General features: G+C 40.1%; 1 protein-coding gene across 1 annotated transcript in view; it reads right to left on the bottom strand.

Annotated features, from left to right (window-relative positions):
• Positions 1-19,664, bottom strand: part of LOC144604625 (transcriptional repressor CTCF-like) — a 31,701-nt gene extending 12,037 nt beyond the window's left edge. The window contains exons 1-5 of the mRNA XM_078419244.1: positions 19,374-19,664; positions 17,694-17,967; positions 13,079-13,249; positions 4,387-4,520; positions 528-648 (exon numbers count right to left, since the gene is read on the bottom strand). Coding sequence (XP_078275370.1) covers positions 528-648; positions 4,387-4,520; positions 13,079-13,249; positions 17,694-17,967; positions 19,374-19,664 — 991 coding nt within the window. The remainder of the gene's footprint in view (positions 1-527; positions 649-4,386; positions 4,521-13,078; positions 13,250-17,693; positions 17,968-19,373) is intronic.
• Between the last annotated feature and the right edge of the window lie 533 nt (positions 19,665-20,197).

Below are 20,197 nucleotides of genomic sequence, written 5' to 3'. Positions count from 1 at the left end.
TCCAGAGATGCTGCCTGACCCACTGAGTTACTCCAGCCTTTTGTGTCTCTCCTAGGATCAACCGATCTGTTTCACAGTGCTGGTGACCTTTATGTCTTTTGGGGAATCTTTCCATACTTATACAATGATGTTTAAAAACATGTATTGCTAAATAACAACCTATTAAATGGTTAATAGATAACATTGCAAAGTTCAAACTAACTAAAGAGACGCAAGATCATTCTCTAAATTCCAGCTGAACAATTAATTTAAAACTCATGTCATGTGGAATACATGGCCCTTCTCATCATATGCCTATGGTAGGATCATTCTTGTTATAGTCAGTCAGTGAATCTTTCAATTTCATTGTATATAATTTGAAGATAAACGGTCAACAATGTTTTAGGTGTTAATAATAGACCAAAATAAATGCAAACTACTAGAACTTTGGATAAACCCAAGTTAATTTATTTTGGAGTTCTGCCCTATATATATTGCGTAACATCACAAACCTCCTACAAAGAAGATGCACAATGCTCTTTACATACCTGAGTGAGTTCTCATGTGTCTCTTCAGCTTGTATGTGTCTCTGCTAGCGTAACTGCAGAATGTGCACGGGAAAGGACGCTCGCCGGTGTGTGAGCGGATGTGCCGCTTCAGCTTACTTACCTAAAAACAAAACATGCAGAAGTACAGTGAGGTGCAGAATTTGTGATTTAGAGAATTATAAAGTAAGCTGCGGAATAAAATGGAAACCGTGACATAGTAAATGCAACAGTGTTGTTTTAGGAAATGCACATTCTAAATGCTTGGAGGCCACAGCATATGATCTGCAAATTGCCAATAATTTTCTCTCAAATCACTTGATAAGATGCTCTAATCCAACCAAATGGATTCAACATACTGTTACAGCACTAAGCTGCTAACAAATATTTTAGTCATGATCTCCAAGCTGCAAATTCCAAGAACTAACTAAATGGATGCTACATGTTTTTGTAACTGTAATTGTGCTGCCAGGAGAGCACTCAGCCACAGACATCTATGCTGATGACATGGGTGAAAAGGGAAAGAACGATTTGGGATCAAGGAAATACAGATGCTGGAGCCTTAAATTAAGAAAATGGCTGGAGAAACGGTTGGAGGGTGGCACAGCAGTAGAGTTGCTGCTTTACAGCACCAGAGACCCGGGTTTGATCCTGACTACAGGTGCTGAATGTGCGGAGTTTGTACGTTCTCCCTGTGACAAGGTGGGGTTTCTCTGGGTGCTCCGGTTTCCTCCCACCCTCCAAAAGATATGCAGGTTTGCAGGTTAATTGGCTTTGGTAAAATTGTAAATTGTCCCTCGTGTGTAGGATAGTGTTAGCGTACGGGGATCGCTGGTCAGCGCGAACTCAATGGGCCAAAGGGCCTGTTTCCGCACTGTATCTCTAAACTAAATTCCGCATCTCTGGAGAGAATGGACATACCACATTTCGGGTCAGGATTCTTCATCAAACTCATGAAGTAGGGGGAGAAAGCTTTACATTTCACCCCTCCTCTTATTTCCTAAACATAGAAACTTAAAAACATAGAAAATAGGTGCAGGAGGAGGCCATTCGACCCTTCGAGCCAGCACCGCCATTCATTGTGATCATGGCTGATCATCGACAATCAGTAACCTGTGCCCAACTTCTCCCCATATCCTTTGACTCCTTCTGTCTCCATTTCATCCTCGCATCTGCTAATCCGTGCATCTGCCAATCATCCCCCCTCACCTGTATCAACCGATCACTTGCCAGGCTTTTTCTCATCCCCACCTCTCTTTCCCATGTTTCTCCCCCTCCCACTCTATCAGTCTGAAGATGGGTCCTGAACCAAAACAGTCTGCCCATTCCCTCCACAGATGCTGCCTGAGCTCCCCCAGCCTTTTGTTTTTTGCCAAGAACTATTGGGGTCTTTGTTGGGAGTATCCAGGTTCATGGCGTCAGGAGGATTAGGACATCAGAGTCTGGAGAAAGTTGGCAGGTAGAATTAAGGGCTAGATTGAGTGGTGATGGAGTGATCTCGAGGTAGAAAAGCATAGGGCTTGCTTGACAGTTTAATGCCAGAATAATTTAAAAAATTGTTATTGTCAAGAGTGCCCAAAGATAATCATACCTGAGACAACATTGTCAGTTCCAACAATGCCCCCAAAAGGGAATGGCATCATCTGGTTCATCACTGATGCAGAAATCACATCGACCACACAAGGACAACTTATGCCAGGTAATGCCCATCAAATTTCTGTACTAGCGTAAAACATGCCCATTATCATCATCATCATACAGAAATAATTGAGGTTCAATTGCATAATAATGAAATAACTGCATTTTTAATTTATGTTTCAAGAGAAGCTGGGGAGTTGTCCAGGTATCCTGTCTAACAATAAGTTTTCATCCAAGACCGACTACCCAATGAACTCTCTTTAGACAGATTGACTCTCATCTCTTGTTAGACAGATATTTACTGTAAGTTGATTTAGAGTGTTTCACCATAACCAACGCTATGACCCTCCAAACCTGGTTGGCATTGGTCTATGGCAAATGGTATAATTTGAGGTGGATTCCAAATTATTTTTCCTTTAAGTGCTAAGGCCCACATTCTTTCTCTTTGATTCTTCAATTTGATCTAAAGTGTCATCATGATACTCACTCCGTTACAGATTAAGGAAGCAATGCCAGTAAATAGTCTATTTAATTTCTCAGAGTAAAAGCTTTTCACTGTATCTTAGTACACATGACAATAATAAACTAATTCTCTTATTCTCTAGCCTCCAATTCCTCTTCCCTTAAAAACTTAATCTAGTTCATTAGTCATTCTAATCTCTACCGCGTGATCCTTGTAAATCTGTTTAAATGATTATTAAATTCTTGGAAGTTTTATTCCAAAAATGGATTAATAAAAATTTCTTCCTGAATTTGACAATGGGAGACACGTTAATTTTCTGAAGCATTATAATGGTCATGGTTGCATTGCTGACATCAAAGGTCTAATCTGCATGTGGCTCTGGTTATAGTACTAAGAAAACATATAAATTCTGCAGAGTTGACATATTTATCATTCCTAGGCGCTGCTATGAGGAATATGTTCCTAATACTGTATTAAATGTTAGTAAGGCTTGAGATGTCCCAATGATAATCAATCTGCATTAAACCATTTATTTGAAATACAATTCATGAATCTAATAGTAATGTTTCCGCAAGTACCCCCAATGGATCACTGCTGGGACAACTGCTGTTTGTGATGTATATATAAATGATATGGATGAAATTATAGGTGGTCTGAAAAGTAAGTTTGCAGATGGTACTTAAATTTGTGTTGTGGTGACTGAGGAAGGGATAGAGTATGATATGGATCAGTTGGAAATTTGGGCAGAGAATTGGCAAATAGGCTTTAATCTGGACAACTGTGATGTTGTGCACTTTGGGAGGCCAAATGTAAGAGGAAAATGTACAAACAACGGTGGGATCCTTAGGAGCATTGAACAAGGCCATAGTTCCCTGTGAGTAGCAACACAAGTGGATAATTTGTTAAAGATGGCATGCGGAATGCTTGCCATCATTGGTCAGGGCACTGTGTATAAAATTTCACAGTATTGTGTTCAGTTTTGGGCACTTTGTTATGGGAAAGATGTTGTCTAGCTGGAAAGGGTGCAGAGAAGATTTACGAGGGCTCGAGGGCCTGAGTTTCATGGAGAGGTTGAGCAGGCTAGGACTCGATTATTAGATCAGGTAAAGCACAGGTTCTTGCCCAGTGTAAGGGAATCGAGAGGGGAAAGATTTAATAGGACCTGAGGGGTAACTTTTTTACACAGAGGGTGGTGGGTGTATGGAACAAGCTGCCAGAGGTAGTTGAGGCAGGTACTATCACAACGTTTAAGAAACATTTAGACAGATACGTGGATAGGATAGGTTTAGTGGGATATGGGCCAAACGCAGGCAAGTGGGACTAGTGTAGATGGGACATGTTGGTCAATGTGGGTGTTAGACTGAAGGGCCTATTTCCACGTTGTATGACTCCATGACTACACAGTGATTTATCTGGCTATTACCTCTTGCCCAAGGATATACAGTAGTAATGCTGGGTATTTGGCCAACAAGTTTATTTTGTGTTCGGCATGATAGTCCAATATATTTGCAGGTAAATTAAGGGAATAACTGCAATGGAAAATCTTACCTCCTTTGCAAATTTAATGCACATTTAGTCCTGGTTGCAAGAAACCTAATGAAAACACTAAGCAAAATGAAAGGATCTAAGACCCGATAATTATACTTTTTCTTTTCTCTTTTCTGTCTCTTATGTCCTTGGGAATTAAGAAACCCTCAGAAAACAAACATTTGGAAAAACTGCCAGAATCTGAAACCCAATTAGCTATTGTACAGCACTCACCTCCACACTGGCATAATCACAGATTGAGCATTTGAAGGGCTTCTCATGAGTGTGCTTGTAACGTCTATGCCGCACTACTTCCCCGCTTGTAACAAAAGCCATAGCACAGTCTGCACACTTGTGTGGTCTAGTGCCTAAAAGAAAGATTGCAGTAAGATTAGTGATTTGCTTTTAGGAAGGAGTAGAAATGTAGATTAAATTAGCTTTTTCATAGCATTCGTTTTAAACTAGAGTGCATACTAATTTTCAAAATCAAAAATAGTCCGGGTACCTTTTTTCTCAAAATGTTCATGTTTCACTTTAATAGATAATTTACATAATGTGTTTCGCAATCAACCATTGGAGCATTGTTTAGGTAAAGCACTGCTTTGAGGCCAATCCGCTCTCAGAACAGGGAAGCTGAGACTCATGGGAAGTTGGCCAAACTAATATCGGACAAGTGGAAAATCCAATCCACATTAGAACGAGCTCGGGAAGAAGCTCATTCTGAGTTAGTGAGACTATGGAATAGGTAGACACAAGGAACTGCAGATGCTGGCTTACAAAAAAAAGACAAAAAGTACTGGAGTAACTCAATGGACCAGGCACATCTTTGTAGAGCATGGATTGGCAACATTTTGGGTCAGGACCCTTCTTCAGACCAATTGTAGTTCGGGGGGGGAAAGAAAGTAGGAAGAAAGGTAGGGACGGGACAAAGTCTAGTAATAGATTCGATAAAGATGGGGGGGGGGGGTAGGGATTGACTGGCAGATGGTTGGACAATGGCCAGAGATGAAAAGACAAAGAGTGTGAAATAAGAAGGGCTAATTAGGGATAGTCAGCATGGTTTTGTATGTGGGAGGTCGTGTCCCACAAATCTGATTGAGTTTTTTGAAGACGTGACCTAAAAGGTCAATGAGGGCAGAGCTGTAGATGTTGTATATATGGACTTCAGTAAAGCATTCGACAAGGTTCCTCATGATAGGCTGCTCTGGAAGGTTAGATCGCATGGGATCCAAGGAGAGATAACTGAATAGATAGAAAATTTACTTCATGGAAGGAAGCAGGGGGCGATGGTGGACGGTTGTTTCTCGGACTGGAGGCCTGTGACTAGTGGTGTGCCTCAGGGTTTGGGGCTGGGCCCGTTACTGTTTGTCATCTATATCAATGATTTGGATGAGAACGTACACGGTAAGATAAGCAAGTTTTTAGATGATACAAAAGTGGGTGGTTTTGCAGATAGTGAAGATGGTTGTGAAAAATTGCAGCAGGATCTTGATCAATTGGCCAATTGGGCTGAGGAATGGATGATGGAATTTAATGCAGAAAATTTTGAGGTGTGGCATTTTGGGAAGTCAAACATGGGCAGGACCTACACAATGAATGGCAGGGCTCTGGGTAGTGTTGTAGAGTAGAAGGATCTAGGAGTGCAGTTGCATAGTTCCCTGAAGGTGGAGTCGCATATAGATCAGGTGGTCAAATAGGCTTTTGGCACATTGGCCTTCATCAGCCAGAGTACTGAGTATAGAAGTTGGGAGGTCATGTTGAAGTTGTATAAGACGTTGGTGAGGCCATAATTAGAGTATTGTGTTTAGTTCTGGGCACTAGGTTATAGGAAAGATGTTGTCAAGCTGGAAAGGATACAGTGAAGATTTATGAGGATGTTGCCAGGACTAGAGGGTCTGAGCTATAGGCAGAGTAGGCTGGGACTCTATTCCTTGGAGTGAACGAGAATGAGGGGTGATCTTATAGAGGTGTATAAGATTATGAGAGGAATAAATCTGATAGATGCACAGTCTCTTGCCCAGAGTAGGTGAATCGAGGACCAGAGGACATAGATTTAAGTTGAAGGAGAAAAGATTTAATAGGAATCTGAGGGGTAACTTTTTCATACAAAAGGTGGTGGAAGTATAGAACAAGCTCTACAAACTACAGAAGAGGTGGTTGAGGCAGGGACATTTAAGAAACATTTAGACAGGTACATGGATAGGCCAAGTTTGGAGGGATATGGACCAAATGCTGGCAGGTGGAACTAAGTGTAGCTGGGGCATGTTGGCCGGTGTGGGTAAGTTGGGCCGAAGGCCCTGTTCCCACACTGTATCACTCTATGAGTCTAAGGTTAGAAGTGGTGTGAAATGCGAAGCCAGAAAAAGGAATATAGGTGGTGGGGGATGGGGAGAAGAGGAAAGGGAGAAATGGGTGCTAGCAATGTAAGGCAGCAACTCTACCGCAGCGCCACCGTGCTGCCCTAATTGTTAAATTGTTGTATTTTTGATTATTGAATATTTATTTTTTATATGATTGCGTTAATGTGTCTCTAAAGTTGCTGTTGGTAAGAATTTCCCTGTCCTGTCGCCGGTACATATGACAATTAAATCCTCTTAATTTGACAATAAACACCACCAATGTGATCATGAAGACAACTGAAGGAAAAATAATAGCCAAATCCCAAGGAAAATTATCCTTATGTTCTTTGAAATTCAGTTTATGTTTCATCTAACAGGGAAGCAATCATACAACGCTGCACTGAAATCCTAACCTAAATGTTATGTTGAAATCATCAGAACGTGACTTAACACTATAATGTTATAATTAAGCAACTACTCTCTGAGCCACAAGAAAATGACAGTGCCCTCCATAATGTTTGGGACAAAGACCCATTGTTTATTTATTTGCCTCTGTACTCCACAATTTGAGATTTGTAATAGAAAAAATCACATGTGGTTAAAGTGCACTTTGTCAGATTTTAATAAAGGCCATTTTTATACATTTTGGTTTCACGATGTAGAAATTATAGCAATGTTTATACATAGTTCCCCCATTTCAGGGCACCATAATGTTTGGGACACAGCAATGTCATATAAATAAAAGTAGTCATGTTTAGTATTTTGTTGCATATCCTTTGCATGCAATGACTGCTTGAAGTCTGCGATTCATGGACATCACCAGTTGCTGGGTGTCTTCTCTGGTGATGCTCTGCCAGACCTGTATTGCAACCATCTTAGCTTATGCTTGTTTTGGGAGCTAGTCCCTGTTTTCCCTTCAACATATAAAAGGCTTACTCAATTGGGTTCAGAATGGGTGATTGACTTGGCCACTCAAGAATTGACCATTTTTTAGTTTTGTAAAACTCCTTTGTTGCTTTCACAGTGTAGGAGCCACTATGCAGTTATTAGTTATTTTTGCTTATTAATATTATTACCTTGTATCCTGCTGTAGTCTGGACACTATAGAGTTAATGCAATGCTTACGTAGGGGCTGGGCAGAGCCAGAGTACGGGCAGTTGGGTACGTGCTGGCAGAGTGTGTGAGCTGGAAGGTGCTGACAGAGGGTCAGCTAGAAGCTTCGCCAAAAGATTTATCAGCCATGATGTAATCGCCTGTAAGTTTTATTAACTAGAAGATTAATACAAACTGCGCCGAAGTTATATCTGGCAAATCGTAACGATCGCATGGACTGTGGTAAGATATGGAATTTTACTTAGCAATTAATAACCAGTCGATGACAAGAGATATGCCAATATGTTTATTGCACCTTCAAATAAAGAAGACTATTAAACATCAAGGAGGATCTCTGTTATTATTTGTTCGAGTCATTACGCTTATCGCTGACCCGGTCTATGCAAGTGGCAGCTTGGGAGCTAATTGGTATAGACGAGAAGCTGGCCGCTACATCGCATAAAATTCCAATAAATCGTTCCAGCTTAGGCAGATTTCACGATGAATCACACCAGTTCAGATAAGACCTCACACTTCGTCTCTAGCGAAGGCAAGTTCTCTGAACTTTCCGAAGGAGTGGATTCAAGCTGATCGCTTCAGCTAAGAAGGAATTTTACGCGATGTAGCGGCCAGCTCACTATCGGCAAGCAGCAAGATCCTTGTCTGTTCTGCAACATGAGGGGTCATACACTGGAGAACTGTCGGCAGATCAAAAAGAAGGAACTAGAGTGAAGAGAATTTATAATAGTGAATAGAATTTGTTTTGGTTGTTTGAAAGAAGGTCATATGAGCAGAAATTGCAAGAATCGTTTGGCTTGTGCTGTATGCAAAAGAGAGCATCCTGAGATACTTCATTTTGAACGGAAGGACAAAGAAGGGAAACCTGAGCAACCAGCCAAGGAGAAGGCGAGCCAGGATGACGCCACTCCTCTTTCTCCGATGTGTGGACATATCGGGCCGGTGAAGAAACTTGTATCTTCTCGATCGTACCAGTGCAAGTGAAGAGCTACAATGGGTGTTGCAAACGTACGCTTTCTTGGATGGTGGAAGTTCAGTTATTTTCTGCACCGAAAGCCTGGTAAGAAGGCTGAAGATCTCAGGACAAAGGAAGAAGTTTACCCTGCATACCATGAATCAAGAGAAGTCTATAACTAGTTGTGTTATTTCTGGTTTGGAAATATCTGGTCTGGACAGCAATGATTTTGTTCAACTACCAGACATGCTTACCAGTAAGACCATTCCTGTTTCACGGTTATGCATTCCTAGACAGGAAGACCTGGGTCAATGGCCTTATTTGAAGAATATCAAGATAACTGAGACTCTGGTCAGTCTGAAGAAGGGTCTCGACCCGAAACGTCACCCATTCCTTCTCTCCCGAGATGCTGCCTGACCTGCTGAGTTACTCCAGCATTTTGTGAATAAATAGACTCTGGTATTGACTTACTCATCGGAGCTAATGCTTCCAAGGTATTCGAACATTGGGAAGTGGTCCACAGCAAAGAAGATGGACCATTCGCCATGAAAACCTTGTTGGGATGGGTTATTTGTGGTCTAAATAGAGAGGACCATGACAACAGCATTGGAAAAGGCTTTCCTACAACGGTTGTTAATCGAATATCCGTTGTTAATCTGGAAGAACTTCTGGTCAAACAATACAACCATGACTTCAATGAAGAAACCAGCAAGGACAAGGAAGAAATGTCGAGGAAAGAGGCAAAGTTCATGGATATTATGAATTGTTCGGCAAGGATGACAGATGGACATTATTGTCTGGACTTACCTTTCAAGCGGGAGAATACCAGCATGCCTAACAATCGGTGCATTGCAGAACAGCATATCCAGAGCTTGAAACGCAAGTTTAATAAGGATGAAAAGTTTTGCAGTGAATACACATCTTTCCTCACGGAAATGATCAATAGTGATTATGCTGAAAGGTACCAATGAACCAGCTGTACCGTAATGATGGTAAACTCTGGTACATCACTCATCACGGGGTGTATCACTCGAAGAAAGGAACCTTAAGAGTGGCCTTTGACTGTGCGGCAGTCTTTAAAGGGACATCACTTAACTGCCAGCTGCTACAAGGTCCAGACCTAACTAACTCACTCATTGGAGTTCTCATCAGATTCAGGCAAGAGCCGGTTGCTTTGATGGCGGATATTAAAGCAATGTTTCATCAGGTCAAGGTATCGGACAGCATGTTGACTATCTGCGATTTCTGTGGTGGCCTGATGGTGATGTGCAGCAAGATCTTGTGGAATACCGGATGAAGGTACCTCTTTTCGGAGCCGTGTCATCACCAAGTTGTGCAAACTTTGCATTGAGAAAATGCTGAGGACAACGGAGCACACTTTTCGGAAGAGGTGGTAGACATGGTGAAGAACAACTTCTATGTGGATGACTGTTTGAAGTCCATGCCTTCTGAACTAGAAACAGTCCGGATGGTAAAAAACCTGACTGACATCTGCCAAATGGGAGAATTTACGCTATCGAAGTGGATCAGTAATAGCCGTGCTGTACTAGCATCCATTCCTCAAGCAAGTAGGGCTAAAGAGATCAAGGAGTTGGACTTAGATCAGGACAATCTGCCGATGGAGAGAGCACTAGGATTGTACTAGTGCGTGGAAACCGATAGGTTCAAGTTCAAAATTACTGTACAGGACCGACCATGCAACAGACGTGGCATCCTGTCAGTAGTTGGCTCTATTTACGATCCTCTAGGATTTCTGGCACCATTTATTCTGCCTGCTAAGTTGATTATGCAGGAACTCTGCAAGGAGAAGCTTGGTTGGGATGACGATATACCCCAAACTTTGCATCAGAAATGGACAGGATGGCTGACGGATCTTGACAAGATTGCAGAGTTTGAGGTGGACCGGTGCATGAAGCCTACCAACTTTGGTCAAATCAGAAATGTACAGCTACACCACATGAAAGTGGTTATGGCACTGTTTCATATCTGAGACTGGAAAATCACAGTAAGAAAGTGCATGTTGCATTTGTAATTGGTAAGGCCAGAGTGGCACCATTGAAACAATGACGATTCCCAGAATGGAACTTACAGCTGCAGTCTTAGCTGTTAAAAGTCAATGTAATGCTGAAAAAAGAATTACAGCTTCAGCTAGACAAATCAGTTTTCTGGACTGATAGCACAACAGTGCTTAAATACATCAACAGCGAAAACAAACGTTTTCAGACGTTTGTAGCTAACAGAATCGTTGTCGCGAGAGATGTTACTGACGTATCGCAATGGAGATATGTTAGTACGAAGGCAAATCCCGCAGATGAAGCCGGAGGACTAACGGCAGACCGCTTCTTAAACTGGAAAAGAAGGAGCTGAACTGAAAACTGCTGGCTGATAAACAAAATATTGGAGACCATACCGGACGCATTTGGGCACGTTCGGCTGTAGACCAAGAACAATATCTTGGAAAGACCGATAACCAAGATATGTCTGCTACTGGAAGCTGATACTTGACTTAACATGGACTGATGATTTTGTTGATTAAATACTGTAAAGATTAGATGCCAATGTATAGTGCATGCTTCGATTATGTATGGAGCTTATTTTGGCTCATCCTTTTTTTTGTATTAGTAATTGTTGCGCTATACACTTATAACAATTAGGGGCCGGTGTGTAGGAGCCATTTTGCAGTTATTCGTTTTTTTGCTTATTAATATTATTACTTTGTATCCTGCTGTAGTCTGGACACTATAGAGTTAATGCAATGTTTACGTTGGGGCTGGGCGGAGCCAGAGTACGGGCAGTTGGGTACGTGCTGGCAGAGTATGTGAGCTGGGAGGTGCTGACAGAGGGTCAGCTATAAGCTCCGCCAAAAGATTTATCAGCCATGATGTAATCGCCTGTAAGTTTTATTAACTAGAAGATTAATACAAACTGCGTCGAAAGTTATATCTGGCAATTCGTAACGATCGCATAGACTGTGGTAAGATATGGAATTTTACCTAGCAATTAATAACCAGTCGATGACAAGAGATATGCCAATATGTTTATTGCACCTTCAAATAAAGAAGACTAACTATTAAACATCAAGGAGGATCTCTGTTATTATTTGTTCGAGTCATTACGCTTATCGCTGACAGCTTGGGAGCTAATTGATATAGATGAGAAACTGGCCGCTACACGCAGTATGTCTGGGATCATTGCTTTGGTGTAGAATGAACCACCGGCCAATGAGTTTTGAGGCATTTGTTTGAACTCGAGCAGATAGGATGTGTCTATACACTTCAGAATTCATTGTGCTACTACCATCAGAAGTTGTATCATCAATGAAGATAAGTGAGCCAGTACCTTCAGCAGCCATACATGCCCAGTTGATAACACCCCCACCACTGTGTTTCACAGATGAGGTGTTATGCTTTGGATCTTGGGCAGTTCCTTCTCTCCTACATACTTTGCTCTTGCCATCACTCTGATATGTTAATCTTCATCTCATCTGTCTACAAGACCTTTTTCCAGAACTGTGGTGCTCTTTTAAGTACTTCTTGGCAAACTGTAACCTGGCCATCCTATTTTTGCTGCCGTGTAGCCTCTGTATTACTGTTCATGAAGTCTTCTGCGGACAGTGGTTATTGACAAATCCACACCTGACTTCTGAAGAGTGTCTCTGATCTGTTGGACAGATGTTTGGGGATTTTTCTTTATTATAGAAATAAAGTTTCATGTTTTCACCTAACAGTTAACCTGTTTCCTTTATCATCGTTACTTTTTTGCATATCTTTCATTCATTGTTCTATATCTCTCTACATCATCATCTATATCTCAAGTCAAATCAAGTCAACGTTATTTGTCACATACACATACAAGATGTGCAGTGAAATGAAAGTGGCCCTTTCCCTTTCCTGTGACTTTCAGTCGGAATAAGAGTCTCAACCCGAAACGTCACCCATTCCTTCTCTCCAGAGATGCTGCCTGTCCTGCTGAGTTACTCCAGCTTTTTGTGTCTATCTTCGGTTTATCTGCAGTTCCTTCCTACACAAGCAAATTATTTGTAGCAGTCTGAAATAGAAGAGTAAATTCACATTCTCACCATTCCCAGAGAAACCTTTCAAAGGAAGAGAGGGGAAGTTTTGTTGCCTCCATCACAGTGAGGGGGTGTTTGGAGTCACTGTGATGGATGTTTGTGTTGGGGTCGGGTGTCCTGTGTTCTTTTCTTTTTTGCTGTATTTTGTGTGACTGCTGAAATTTCGCTCGGTGTTGTGCCGAGTGACAATAAAGTGTTGTTATGTTATGTTATGTTATGTTATGGTCAGTAAAACCAAAGTGGGCCCAAGTCTTAAATTCACAGGCCAGTCAAGTAAGAAACATTTGGAATTAAATGGCTCATAGACAACATGCATTACCACAACCTATCAGGAGAGGGCAGACAGGAATTAATTGATGTCCTCATTCAAATGTCGGTCTCTAACAGGCCAGTAATCAAGAACACCACATTGCAATGTACATGAACACAGAAGGTAACCAGCCCATTTACCTGTATGAGTATTTATATGGTTTTGCAGGAGGGTGATGGTTCGGAAAGCTTTATCACATAGATGACATTTATGTGGCCGTTCATTTGTATGGCTTCTCATATGACGGTCTAGACCAGATCGTTGAGGGAAGGTGCGTGAACACAGTTTACACTGAAAAGTCTTCTTCATGCCTGTAGAATAAAAAGCTATTAAAGAACAAAACATGTTAGTTACTGTTCGTGAATGTCAAATAATTTTACTAATAATAAACAAACTGAGCTGAGGGAACTGATTCTCAGTTAATAACTTGCACTACATAGTAATGATTTCTTAATTGTCACTGGCCAATTACAAAATACAATTCTTCGGCTTGTCAGAAAGGTTTGTAGCAAATTTTAGTCTAAAATTAGGGCAATCGAGAATGAGAAAGCAAAATAAACATTGTATTTGAAAAAAACTCATTGTTTCATGGAGTGACTGCTAGGTGGTTGGAGCAAATCCCTTACTTGGTTATAGCGAACAATCGGCAATAACAGACACCACCCCCTCCCCTATGGTTTGCGATAATGAAGGTTATATGTAGAAGAGCAGAAAAGCTGAAGAGCAAGCTTATTCGATGTGGATGGTTGGATGAGATTATTTTTAATGTGCCTGAACAAATGGTACCTTTCATCTTGTATCGTGTCACCATTGGCTCCAGGAAAGTGTTGTGAGTAGGGACTGACTTACGAAAAGCATACATTTATCAGTTCTAATCAAAAGCTGCGTAATATTGATTCTGATTTACGTGCACAGCATAGATTTTTCTATCATTGGTTTATGGTGGAAGATAAGGATTAGTGGAGATAGATTAGGATTGTTGTTGTGCCACAATACAAATAATCCAGGAGTGACTGAAGGTATGGCATGTACTTAAACCTAGCTGACAAATTCAAATACACAAATTAAAAATTGTAAATACAAAGCTACAATCAACATTGGTGAATATGAAAATCTGACACTTTTAATAGAATCAGTCAACAACATACTGGATCTATGCTGCGTCATTTCTATTACTTCAGATTTACTTCAGACTTCCTCCTATCCAGATTCATTCCGAATTTCCACACAATCTGAGATCTTACCAAGATTTCATGTTTGCTAATTTAGATGTATTATTATTCAATTTGCTTGATTTTGGTTTTATTTGGTTTGGTTTTATCTCTGTTTGAGATGTTTTTTATGATTGAGAAGCTCAACTCCAAAATTCTTCTCCTATTCTACATTGCTATTGAAATAATATTAATACCAACCAGACTCAATGCCTGGTTCTGCTTGTACTAAATGCAAGTAAACTTCACAGTTCTTTATTGTATCATGCTGATTAAAATAGTACATCTTCAAAACTATAGTATATTTCTTTTTCTATCTCTTATGGCTGTGTATGAAGATGAAAGAAGGTATGAGCTGGTACATACCTGCTTCCATAGCAGGTAAGGGTGCAAAGGCAAAGCTGTGTTTTGGGGGGAAATAGTAGCAGGTTTTGGGAGGCAAAGACTTAAAGCTTGGGAAGAGAAAATTGATTTAAATATCTGTGGTTATTTGCTTGACTGGAGGAACATGAATGTGCCTGCCAAGATCACAAACTATTAGGCTATAGTTAGTCATGACGAGACTGGTAAGGCCTCCTCTGTGCCATAATAACTATTGCCAAGCACCTGCATGCTCCAATCAGGGTATGAAGCAATAGAAATGAGTCAAAACTTAAGCGTGATGTTAATTTCCTGGGAATAGATGAAAACTATGACAGGACATTGTACAGCTGGAGATCCACATCAATATGCTCAACATTTTACTTGACCGGCCAGATTACCTTTCAGAGAAGTCAAACAACAAGAGTTAGGGTTTCCCAAACATTCACATGGCTACCATCTGAGCCTGGAGCCCCTTATTACCAACTCGGATATGGTGGCCACTCCCAAGCTGAAAGATGTCGATATATTCATAGTATAGGTTCCATGGAAGCGCAGATGGAATACACTCAATATTTGCATGCAGTAGTGGATGTTCAGTTCAGCTCAAAGCTTGGTTTGATTTTGCTTGTCAACCAGACTGGTCAACCACAGCCAACTGATATCAATGCACTGGAAGGCCGTCAAGATTATAACACTAGCAGGGCAATCTGGGCCCCATTAGACTGCAAAGCCACCTCAAGTTCTGACCTTATGAGCACTGCACAAAACTATTGTTTTCTCTCTGGTTAACAGCATTCTACTCCAGCTAATCCAATTGTCCCCTTGTATTTGCTCCATGACTAACTTGCTCCCACTCGTGATGAGACATTAAGTCCACAGCCAGGTCAATTAGGCATAGATGCATCTCTACTACAAAGGTGCATGAGCAGAAGAGCAGCACAAGTAACATTTAGGCACAGTAAGTGACTTCTAAATGGGATCAAAGGGTAACAATATAATCACTGTATGTATTATTTTTTCCCCTTCATTCAATGACTAGGTTTGCCCTTTGCCATGACTGTCAGGGAGAAAGGATCAATTTCCTCCAGGCAGAATGGATTAATTTGGCATCAAGTTCAGCACAGACATCGTGGGCTGAAGGGCCTATTCCTGTGCTGTTCTCTGTTCTACAACAGGGTGATGAGACTGGTACGATTATCTCTGAAATATAATGATGTTCTCTATGACACTTAAAGATATGTTTGCACAGAAGTTAACATTAACTGTAAAATGTCTTTCAACTGCATGAGCATGCAAGTTTCAAATGAATATAAATTATATTGTCATGGCAGATGCAATATTTGAAGTGCATATAGTCGTGTTTGATGTAAGATCACACCACTCCCCCTTTAGAGCAGCCAATGCTGCTTTCTGAAAGGGACAATGCAGCTGAGGTGAATATTATTTACCATATATTATATAGATAGTTCTGCTGTAACGCCTGTTTCCATAACACTAATTGGATAACAACACGACTGATGAATTAGGGAACACTTTGTATGATGGTAACTCAAATTTTACTGTACCTTAATTGGTACACGTCACAATAAATTGAATCTTGAATCTTGAATGATGCGAACCAAATTGATTATGATGCGATTTTGATCGGGAACAAGAGAACAACTTAAAAGTTACATTGGAAATCATACGCAATGCTCCCATGTTCTACAAGGTACACGTGGAAGGGAATGGCCAACCGAAAAGGAATGTTCCTAAACAATATGACGAGATCCACGCTTCACAACATTGTGGTTACACTGAACTTCGTCATATGGTGATGCTTGTGTTTTACATATCCAGGGTCTATGCCCAGTTTGATGCAGTTTTGCCTGCAGAAGCCCTCAAAATGAGGATCATGTGGGTAGTTTTCCCCATTTTTACTGGAGATTTAAACATTGAGATGCTACAAACAGTCCAGTTTTGCACTCCAGATGAAGCAGGGAAGTTCTCAGGTGACTGCTACAACACAATTGCTGATTATGGGCTATACCTGCACCCGGTATAGCAACACTGAAACACCTCGCCCCAAATGAGCAGGCTCTCTACCACGATCAATAGTGAGCGCTGTGACCAGTTATCAATTTTTTTCTTTATGTTATTCATATGTTATTCATATCCTTTGAATTGTGTTCCAAGCACCTTAGATAATTGGACCTGACAGTGGAGGGATTACTTGCACCAACTGCCAAAAAACATCACTTCATTTTTGGTGCAACTGACTTTGGCCCAAGACCACTTCAAACTGGTTGCCGGTGAATTTTAAATCACTGTGGATGGAAATCCCAATAGATGATGACATTGACCATTTAAAGGGAGACCTTGACCTAAGTGCCTCTACTGCTTGAGATCATCATCCTTCTTATACCCATTTCCTTTTGATGGACTCTGAAAAAGAGTCTATGTAGCACACAAACAAGACAAAAGAGATGACAACCTTGTCTAAATCCAGATTTGATTGGGGAGATTTCTGTTTCCCACCCATTGTTTACGTTTGGACTGCGGACATTTGTATAGAGCAATTGTATTTTAAAGACTACTCAAAGAAATTCAATTCTGAAGGACCAACAAACATTGCATTATATGATGGAATTTCCAACCAGCTGTGTCACTGTTGTCAGTGGCAAAAGGGCTAAAATAAAGAAAAAATATGGAGACATAGTGATTGTCGTACTTAAACAGAGGAAGGACTCTGACCATGTCCAGAAATTGCCTTTGGGATATGACACATTCCTCTGGACGCTTGCTCTGCTTTTAATTCAGATTGTAGTGGAGCAGTTATTTTAATGTCATTACAATGCCCCGTAAATTAAATAAATTGCCTGCACTGAAACAGAGCATATCTACTCCTACATCAATACCACAGCTTGTTACTCACTCAAGAGTCAGCTCTTCAACAATAAAAATGGACCATTAGAACAGTGTACAGATATCAACTTTAATGACCTTTAAGTTAAGATTAAATCACAATTGGCTTCAGTGATAACAATTTGGGAAGTTGCTGCAGATTACTTCTTTACCCACTTCCTAGCAATTAATCAGCGTAACAAGATACCTGGAAGCTAGTCGCTTAACTCTTAGCTAAGATGGAATGATGGCATGAAAGGGACAAACAAATTATTTTCAAGTGGAAAAGAACACTAACCTTTAGTTTTAATTTTGATAGGTTTGTTGCTATTGACAAGACCAATATTTTCTACAATTACATCTGGTCGTGACCCTTCCAAAAGTGTCTCTCGATGTTCACAAATGGACACATCTGTAGTATTTCCAACTTGCATGTTATGTGGCAATGTACTTTTCTCCTTGTTAGCAGGATTATGATCGTGATACACCAGTGTGCCCATGTAATCTGATTCAGTGGTAGCAGTACCCAGTTCTGTACTCTCAACATTCTGCATTTCTCCATTAGGACCAACCTAACAATGAAGAAATTAACAACAAGAAGTAAGTTTAAGGCTGGGTAAAAATATAAATCAAACAACGGATAGTGACCAGATTACATTAACTAAGTTTGGGTAAGATACAGTGTATCACACACAACTAATCAGACAATCTGACATTAATTTTAATCTCTAAATTTGTAGTGTGCATTGGGCAACTATAAATCTTACACACACCAAAACATAAGTATGAACACTGTACCAAAATTTCGTCCATTCTGTTGCTCACTAGGTTGTGAATGAATTGCTCCGCAAAGCCAATTTTTGATTGATCACCAAGATAAGTTTGACAATTGGTGCTCAGAATTTGATATATCACAAATTTTATCAGCCATTAACACATTTTAACTAAGTGGTATACACAACTGTGCATACTGAGTGCATTATAGATGATAATCTATAATTAGTTTATAATTATAAGTTTATCAATATAGTTTAATAAACCAATTATAGATTCATTTAAAAATATTTAATTATGATCTCGTTTTCCTGCATTTGTGAATCGTTCTGTCCGCTCATGGATTCTTTGATAACAATAATGATTCCTTATTTGAGCATCTTTGCACTTCAACTCTTCATGTGTTTGTTTTTTTATCACTGTAGAATAAACTGTTTAGTTTAATTGTTACGTCACCATCCATTCTTCTGTCCTACGACCAATTTCAGCTCTCGGTAAATCTGTGGATCGAAGGGCTAAAGAGTTTCACCAGGATGTTGCCAGAAATGGAGTTACATGGAGTGACTGGATAAGCTGGGTTTATTCTCAGTGGAATGTAAGGGGCTGAGGAGTGACCTTATAGAGGGGCATAGATAGGATAGTTAGAATCTTTTGCCCAGACAGGCAAATTTAGAGCTAGAGTTGGAGGAAGGAACTGCAGATCGATTTATTCACAAAATGCTGGAGTAACTCAGCAGGTCAGGCAGCATCTCGGGAGAGAAGGAATGGGTGACGTTTCGGGTCGAGACCCTTCTTCAGACTGCAGATGTTGGTTTACAGCATCTCTGGATGGAAAGAATGTCTATCTTTAGAACTAGGGGGACAGGTTTTAGTTTTTCCCACAAAAGATAGTGAATGAGATACCAGAAGAGGTATTGGAGGCAAATACAATTACAACTTTTAAAAGACGTTTGGATAGGTACTTAAACAGGAACGGTGTGATGGGATATTGGCCTAATGTAGGCACATCGGATTATCTGTGATAGGCATCATGGTTGGCATAGGCAAGATGGGCTGCAAGAGTCTATTTATATGCTGTATGTTTCTATGATAAAAGTTATGGTATAAAATAATGCTGAATAATCATTTGAAATTTTAAAACCTTTTTAGAAAAGCTACCAATAAAGTAGTAAAAACTTATTTTGCAATGTTTTCAAGTCCATACCTTAAACACTTGTACTCCATCAGGGAGCGGAAGAGTATGCATTATCTCTCCCTCACTTTCCAACACTTGGTTCACACCAGTTGGAATTATTTCAATCCCTTCTTGATGCACTGTCATTAAATTAATCTCATTCAGGCAGGGTTGGACGTGTTCATCCATATTCACCACCTGTAACGTGATGATGTGCATTTTGTCAGAACTTCCCTGCTCTACAGAATATTCCACAATGTCCTCCTCTGATTTTGTTAAAAATAAAGTTGTTTCATGGAATAAAATTTCACTTTCCATCATGGTTTCTAAACTTCAGATTTTTCCACTTTGCGTTAGCTTTGTATTCTGTCAACTGCATCACTTTTTTCTTTTAGTGAACTGTAATAAGTAAATGTTTCCAAAATATTTCCAATTCTGAGACTTCATCTGATATGGATGCCTGAAAAGAAACATGAATTAGTCAAAACAATTGAATATATGCCTCAAACTAATGGAACATTAAAGACTGCACTTCCAGAATACTTTGGCTTCAAACTACCATAGTGCTTCCGGATGCTGTGAAAGGTATTTTATATATGCAAAACATTTTCTTACACCATACTTTCCTCCTTTTTCAGATTTTCATAGTACAGTAGCACAGTACACCTTTAACAGCACAGCAATGACAGATTCAAAATACCACTCAATGAGTTTCAGTCACCCATCGCCACTACAGAGTGTAACATCAGGTTAACAGGACTTCCACACATAAAAGTGTCAAACTAGTAATTTAAAACATTTGGAATTTTCTCCAAATCTTTAAAATAAATTGAGATTTGGCTAATTATAATTCA

Source organism: Rhinoraja longicauda, chromosome 22 (assembly GCF_053455715.1).
Source record: "Rhinoraja longicauda isolate Sanriku21f chromosome 22, sRhiLon1.1, whole genome shotgun sequence".
NCBI classification, from domain to species: domain Eukaryota; kingdom Metazoa; phylum Chordata; class Chondrichthyes; order Rajiformes; family Arhynchobatidae; genus Rhinoraja; species Rhinoraja longicauda.
The sequence above is the reverse complement of the archived record's forward strand: the minus strand, read 5'-3'. Positions and strand labels throughout refer to the sequence as shown.